General features: G+C 42.9%; 1 protein-coding gene across 1 annotated transcript; it reads left to right on the top strand.

Moving 5' to 3' along the window:
- Positions 1 to 2,368: 2,368 nt before the first annotated feature.
- On the top strand, positions 2,369 to 5,261 carry LOC131233849 (uncharacterized). The gene is made up of 3 exons (XM_058230662.1): positions 2,369 to 3,038; positions 3,213 to 3,385; positions 4,678 to 5,261. The coding sequence occupies exons 1-3, from the start codon at positions 2,421 to 2,423 to the stop codon at positions 4,787 to 4,789; spliced, it is 903 nt and encodes a 300-aa protein (XP_058086645.1). The 5' UTR covers positions 2,369 to 2,420; the 3' UTR covers positions 4,790 to 5,261.
- Positions 5,262 to 7,521: the final 2,260 nt, after the last annotated feature.

The raw sequence follows: 7,521 nt of genomic DNA, 5'->3' as shown, positions 1-7,521 counted from the left end.
TCCCAAATAAAATTCAACGTCCGGCAGACGTCTTTATGAAATGGTTAAATTGCACGACGAGTAGATGGGCCTGAAATTGGACATATTTGCGGTGGAAGACACTTTATGCACCGCTGATATGCCTGACGTGGGTTTATTTTTTACTTTTTTTTTTTTTTTTTGCTTGTTAGTACCCCTCACTGTCAGTTCTCACTTCACTGTTAGCCACCGCCACCCCCAACCCCACCCCACCCCACCAGGGATCGATACCATGACCTCATTCTACCATTCTACCACTTGAGCTATGGATCACGTGTCTGACATGGTTGTTTTTGCCAGGTGTGCTTCATGTATTGCAGCAAGATACGTCCCGACATGTATCGTATTCTTCTTATAGATCCAAACCCTCTAACGTGATGGGCAGCACCGTGGACAAGAAATACCCAAAAGAACTCCGAGATTCACATGTTTCAGCTGTTCAACTATTTAAAGATTAGGTAAACCGTCCCTACTAGAAATAAAAAAAGAAGAAGTAAAGATATCAAGGCGCTGATTTATGGACATCATATAAACGGTTCTGATAATTTAAAAGATTATTATGAATCCAAAGATTAAAGCGCCCGTGTATCCTATTGCAATACAGCTGAATGTATTGTATCAGAACTTTTTAATAAACTAATTGCACTTTGCGAATCCTACACGCGTCCGTACAAATACGTACGAACTCCATGGCGTTCCAACCCCACCGGACGGTGAATCTCGGCAACACCTGTTTTACGCAGCGCGTAAAACACCCCAGCTCCGTGGCCCGTACCATATTGTCTGTTACATCTACTCGATCCATCGTTGCACAGCTCAATGATAGGCCCTGGTAAAAAAAAAAAAACAAAAGCAGCGATACAGACAACTCGAATGGTTCACATCAAAGGAACGCCAAGTATCGGCTGCGAACCGTAGGTTTCTGTGTTGGGCTACAATGTCGTTTATCTTTCATCAAACCCGTTGATCAGGGGTGGGTCACATGGATGAAGGTAAGATAAATAAATCAGCATGATCCGAAACTCAAGACGGCTGGCCATACCGTGTGAAGTTAGAGAGTTTAGTACTTAATTTATATTGTTTCCATTGGTACGGTTCATTGAATGTTTTACCCGTTTTTCCAATGTAATTTTTAATGTACGGTGCACATAAGAATTTACACATGATGGGCCGAGTGGATTTCGCATGTATGGTTGACTCCACAAACTTTGGGATTTTAATACGCTGTGTAAAACAGTTGTCGCAGGCGGTCCCGGTCCATCCCGACGGAAGGAGTCACCTGGCGCTGGCCCTGATGACTTCATCATCTTCGCCTCCAGTGATGACATAGAACGGCGTGACAACGCAAACACTCTCAACATCCCTTTAGCCCAGTAAATTTTCAACGGTAAGCGTTCAGTCCTTTCATTAGGTTGAGATGTGGAGCCATATTCGGAGGCTGCATGACTGGTTGTGGTTTCTGCTCGATCGGTCGTGCAATCCACATGATCAGTCCCAGTCATGGTTTCTGCTCGATCGGTCGTGCAATTCACATGATCAGTCGTGAACTGTCTCAACTCAAAGTCCAGCAAGCATCAATTTTAGATTTCGAGGTGCTCAACCGGTTGTAACTTATGCTTAATCGATCGATGGGTCCTCTCGATTAGTCATGCAGCCTGCTCAACCAGTCAAAATTACACAATTTTATTTTTGGATTTGATGTGGACTGCAGATTTTTGAATCAGTTTTCATAAGGGTGCGAAAGGAAAGTTGTCTAAACTATATATAGGTGTCCTTATGGCTTTTCTAACAGATGGAAAATAATTCTAAGACGTGGGTAAATAATTTTTTATGTACTTCCAAAAAAGAAGTTAGTATATTATTTTGTAATTTTTGTTTTTCTTCGTCGCAAAAGTTTGCATTTTATTATTGTCGGAGTTTTTTTTTTACGTATATCTTGTCTTATAATTTATTTGAAATGCTTTAATTTTTTTTCTAATTTATATTTTTGCTCATTTATGTTGTGTGTGACTTGAGATTGAATCCCAGTACACTGTGTTATTGGAATGCTACGCAGCACATTAATGTAATATGATCCACTTGAAAATAGGATATGCTTCGATTTTGAGCTGACGGCATGGACAGAGCTAATACATTGCAGTGGGCCCGATAGAGTCTAGGCACCACGTACGCGGGGTGAGGGTTCAGCTCGTAATTCGGGTCCGTCCAATACGGATGGCCACGATACTTCTTCCAGTCGCTTCAGTCACGTGGAGCAGGACACGTGTCAAGAACACAAACGCCATCCGGTAACGCCGTTGCAGTCAACTAACGGCGAGCGAACGACTATAAAAACACATCGAACTCTAAAGCGCTTATTGTCAGTCCTAGCATTTTCTCTGGGATTTTTTTTCCGATCAAAGATGAAAGCGATTCTGGTAAGAACCGGCTCCGGCCCGATCCAAGCACCTTTCGTCATTGTTTCTCCGAAAGGATCGTTTTCCGACCACGATTCCGGGGTCGGAATCTCGTTTCCCGGCAGAAATTCCACGGCTTCTCCTCGCTCCGTCCTGCATTCCGAATCGAAAGAGAAAGGGCAGTTCCCGACGAATTTTCGGCGAACGCTATCGGATACCGATCTGATCCGATATGAAAACAGCCGATTCCGAAGCTTGAATCGAGTATTTTCTCGTTCGATCCCGGCCAGGATAGCAGAGGACGAAGCTCTGTCGGAAGAGAGTGTCGATCTGCAGACGGAAGGAGAAGAGGACAAAGGATCCTCGATTTTGAAGAAAAAGAGCTTGGAACTTGGAATATCGGGGATTTTGCCGGAGAATGAGATTCTGGTGGAGGAATTGGAGTTTTCCGGCGGTGGAATAGGGAAAGGAAGGAAGGTCGGTGGTGGAAATGGCGGTGGAAGAGGAGGCGATGGGGGCGGAAACGGCGATCAGAACGGAATCGGAGCTTATTACGAGGAGATGTTGAAAGCGAACCCTGGGAATCCTCTCCTTCTGGGGAATTACGGGAAGTTCCTTCACGAGGTAGATTTTCTTGGAATCGGATCGAATTCCATTGTCGATTTCTTGATTTCTTTTCTAAGATCGATTTGTTGTGTTTCCCTGAATTTCCATGGATTCTGATGCTTGGATTTTGATATCATTTTCTCTCTTTTTTGGCGGGAATTTGATTTTGTTCTTACGTGTATTTGTGAGAAGGTGGAGAAAGATTTTGAAAGAGCGGAAGAGTATTACGGGAGGGCGATCTTGGCGAACCCTGAAGATGGAGAGATTTTGTCGCTTTACGGGAAGCTGATTTGGGAGACGCAAAGGGACCAAGGAAGGGCCCGCGGCTACTTCGATCAGGCCGTCAATGCCTGCCCCGACGACTGGTATTTTCATTTTCATTTTCATTTTCATCTCCCTTTTTGTAGGTTGGTCCGCAGGATGCGGAAGCGGATTGCGTAGTGAGTAACTCACTACGCTTGGCGTACTGAGTAAACTCTGTGAGGTCTACTATTATTTATGTATTTTATCCGCTCCGTCCATCCATTTTACCAGATAATTTTAGAGCCTCAGCCCAAAAACGAAGCATATCCACTATTCAAATGGACCACATCACAGGAAACCGTTGAATTGAATGTCTACCGTTGAAAATTTCTTGGGGGCCACAGAAGTTCTCGATTTTTCCCTTCATCCATGTCTGCATGATCTTATGAACAGGTTGGATGACAAATAAACATCACTGTGGGGCCTTAGAAAGGTTTCAACGGTGGAAATCATTATCCCCCCTGTTTCCAGTGGTATGATCTACTTGATCTTTGGATATGCTTGAATTTTGGGCTCAACCCTTTAAATTAGATAGAGAAACGGATGGACGGCGTGGATAGACCACATACATTCAAGATGGGCTCAACTGAATTTACTCAGCACGATTAGAGCGTGCTGAGTAACTCAGTACGCAATCCGATTTGGTACCGTGTGCGAGCGGGCAGCTGGAACGATCTTATGCGAGGTAGTCGGGCAGCGGCGAACGTTATGTCGAGTTCTTTTGGCCTCTGTTGTGACTCAGATCTAGCATGTCGCCACCCCCGGGGCACATGCTGAGATGGTCCAATGATCTGAACCGTTCATTCACCACTATAAATAAGCCATTAAGCCATAGTCACGCTTCAGCGATGAACCTGACCGTTTATTTTTTTTAGAGTTGAATGCTATCAATTGAAAATGTTCTTTTCACTGTTATATATTGTCCACGCCTCTTTTTTTCGCTCAGAAGTTTCTTAGTGTGTCCCAAATGGAATATTTTCCACGACATGAACGGTTCTGATCATCAAACCACTCCTGCGACGCTTGATCCTGTCTCGATAGAGGCAAAAGGAATTGGGCTCCCCTTCCCAACACACCAGTCTCATGCGCCTCTCGCGTCGTGAATTGAAAATTGAAACACGTGTGTAAGATTCAAGTTGCTCATCCAGTAAGCGGTTAGGCCTCCTTACATTCTCCCGATCGATGATCGGGAGCGGCTTGGATCTGTTACACGTGCCGCGAGCCCCCCGTTAGCATGGCCAGTTTTGTCTCCCCCAAGGAGAACCTAGCAGCACTATCGTAATTTTCTTGTCAAAGCATGCCTTATTCTATCTCTTGTTTTTATAGAATATATAAATCTGTTGTTGGATTGCAGCTACGTGCTTGGTTCGTACGCTCGATTCATGTGGGACGTGGAAGAGGACGAGGAAGATGAGGGGGAAACGCAAGCCGTGGCAAGATCCTCACCGTTGGTTGAGGCGCATTGACAAATCAGTTATATGTTTAGTGTCTTTAATTTTCTGCGTAGCTGACCGTATTATATGAGAGATAAGCCAGGCCAACTCGACAGAGTGGACTTTGGAAGTGAACTCACCTTGCATGCGGCAACGAGAGGCATATATGGGGAAAGATCAGAGCCGCTCATCAGGAGATCCCAACCTCATTAGATGCCATTTCTCAAAATTCAGGCTGCCATTTATCATTAAGTGGGCATACGTGTGCAAAGACGAAGAAGGGTTAACAGAAATCGACTAAAAGGTCAGAATTCTACATGCATGTGTTGCTTCCCCTGATTTCTGAAACATGGCGTTTACAGGGGTAGGGATCACCTGACAACTAGATCTGATCTTGCACACCTGTGCTTCGTTGCCATGTGTTGGTTACTACGGTTGTAATTTCTGATGCTGACCGCTATAAAATGTATAAAATAAATAAATATGTGGCAGTGAAGTATGGGTAGTCCTTGTTGTCACGTGCATATGTGGAAGCGAAGTATGGAGAAAAGCGGTCTGCATTATTTGACAAGGAAAGGTAATAAACCAAAAACCATTATCCTTCCATTTTGGATGCGCGCATTCATGCTGAGGAAGAAATTCCAGTTGTGGATGTCCTCTTTGTAAGACACTAGTAAATTCCAAGTCACTTGGAAACTGCATCCGGCCGCAAATAGGGGTTTTTAGGGAATATAGAAATGTCCGGCCAACCATCTGTTGGACCACACTCTCTTCCTTTATTCGAGTAAAACTTCGATACTTGGGCCGTGCATGATAGTTGATATCAAGGCACTTAACGAAATTATAGATGTGGGAGACGATGAACTAAAATTGGAGTCCCGAAAATTGTAGGTATGTATTCAGATTTGTTTTTCCGAAAAATATATTGATTTGAATTTTTTTTAATTAGCTTATTGATGGATATTTAATGGATTATCAAATAAAACAATAAGTAGTCTATAATCAATAAATAAATGCTTATCAATCATATGTTTAGAAATTAATCAATTTGAAATTTAGAAAATAACTCTCCCATGGAATTCCAACAATATGAATGGTTTGATTGAGTTAATATATGTCACGTATACAATTCCAAAGTACCCAGGTCAGTATTAACTCTCGCACTTTTCAGTATTCTTCTACTTTGCCATAGCATTAAATAGACACGCGCTTTACAACCTTTAGCTTCTCCTCAGTCTTGGCCTTGCAAACGACTACCTGTCTTGACACTGCATTAGCCATACTCTGTAGTTTCAAGTAATTGGGGCTTAAGTATTTTACGAATTATTAGCTGAGCATTATTCTAACTAATTCAGATTGACTATAAGAATCCAATTCCATCATTTTACTCTTGTAAGGACTATTATCTGCGTTAGATTATTATTTAAAAATAATAATAATAATAATAAATCTTACTACCTCCACTCAGATATTTTTAGAACTTGAGAAGTTCCTGGTTTCATCCAAGTTGCACGTGGCCAAATCATTTTTAAGTTTACTAATTTTACTTTCCAAATCATTTGAAGTTTACTTACTTTTATTACGTGTTGATGTTACACCTAGGCTAGGGTTCCTTGAACGCATTCATTTTTTTTTTTTTGGTTCAATCTGTGTCTTGCTACTCATCCACCCTAAAGTTCACAGCGTCCTTATTTCAGCTACTCTTTATCCTATTAACATATCACCCCCGATTCTCCAACATTTTGTCCTAAAGCATGGCTGATCTTTGTAGCTATTCTATAAAATATTTCCTTTGAGGTTTATTCTTCATAAATGCATACTATCTGAATGCTAAATGTGGCTGTTTCAAAAGAGGTTGTAGCATAACAATGGACCCTAGAGATAAGGCAGCAATTGCCCAAGGCCACGCGAGGTACCTGTGCTCCCACCCACACGATCTTTCTGCAGTCGGAAGCGGCGGGCCCACAAAGATGCCCCTGAAAAAAATTCTCTGCCCATCACCCTCTCAATCTGACAACTGGACGGGAGTCCAAAAATCGTCCAGATCCAAATCGCAGGTGAGCCATACGATTGGAGAGAGCGAGAATGGAAACGTCCACTGTTGACGCCTTCCTGGAACCGACCACGAAGTTTATATGCCATCCAAACCGTTCATAAAGTTATTACTACTGGGATGAACTGTAGGCATAGATATCATCCTCATCCAAAACTCCTGTGGCCCCCACAGTTTCCAATGGTGGGTGTTCAATCCCCACTGTTTCATGTGGCGTAGTTCACCTTAGTTTCGGATGTGCCTGAATTTTCGACTCTCCACCTGAGAAACCGATGGATAGAGTGGATTTCTCATGGCATCTCTGTGGATCCCACGAAGCTTCCGACTAGAGGAAGTTAATATGGGCCGGGGGCACAGGTCTCGTCTCATGCATGCTATGATACACGTATTGGTAACCCTCATACGCATGCATAAGCACAACCCCACTCGAGTTTCCACTTTCTGACGTGCATACATTTTTCTAGTCTTTTTTATCGCATATCATTTATTAGTGCTAATGGAGAGGATAGTTGTAGATGGGAGTTGGTGCAAAGCTATTGAGTGGCCAACCATAGCGTGCATGTGGCCATCCCAACTCAACCAGTACACCTGCCCAACCATGAAAATGAAGTGCCCCAAAAATAAGGCTGATGTAATAATCAGGTGCGCCACACCAAACAAAACAATACACAACCAAATAAAAACCTCTAAAAATTCATACGATAGCCAAGCT

The sequence above is a fragment of the Magnolia sinica genome, chromosome 18 (assembly GCF_029962835.1).
Source record: "Magnolia sinica isolate HGM2019 chromosome 18, MsV1, whole genome shotgun sequence".
Taxonomy (NCBI): Eukaryota; Viridiplantae; Streptophyta; class Magnoliopsida; order Magnoliales; family Magnoliaceae; genus Magnolia; species Magnolia sinica.
Note: the sequence above shows the minus strand (reverse complement) of the source record. Positions and strands in the feature narration are given on the sequence as shown.

Excerpts from the sequence above, each read along its gene's own strand:
- LOC131233849 (XM_058230662.1), top strand. The coding sequence starts at position 2,421 with ATGAAAGCGATTCTGGTAAGAACCGGCTCCGGCCCGATCCAAGCACCT. Across the intron at positions 3,039-3,212 it reads ACGGGAAGTTCCTTCACGAG|GTGGAGAAAGATTTTGAAAG; the intron begins GTAGATTTTCTT and ends ATTTGTGAGAAG. Across the intron at positions 3,386-4,677 it reads AATGCCTGCCCCGACGACTG|CTACGTGCTTGGTTCGTACG; the intron begins GTATTTTCATTT and ends GTTGGATTGCAG.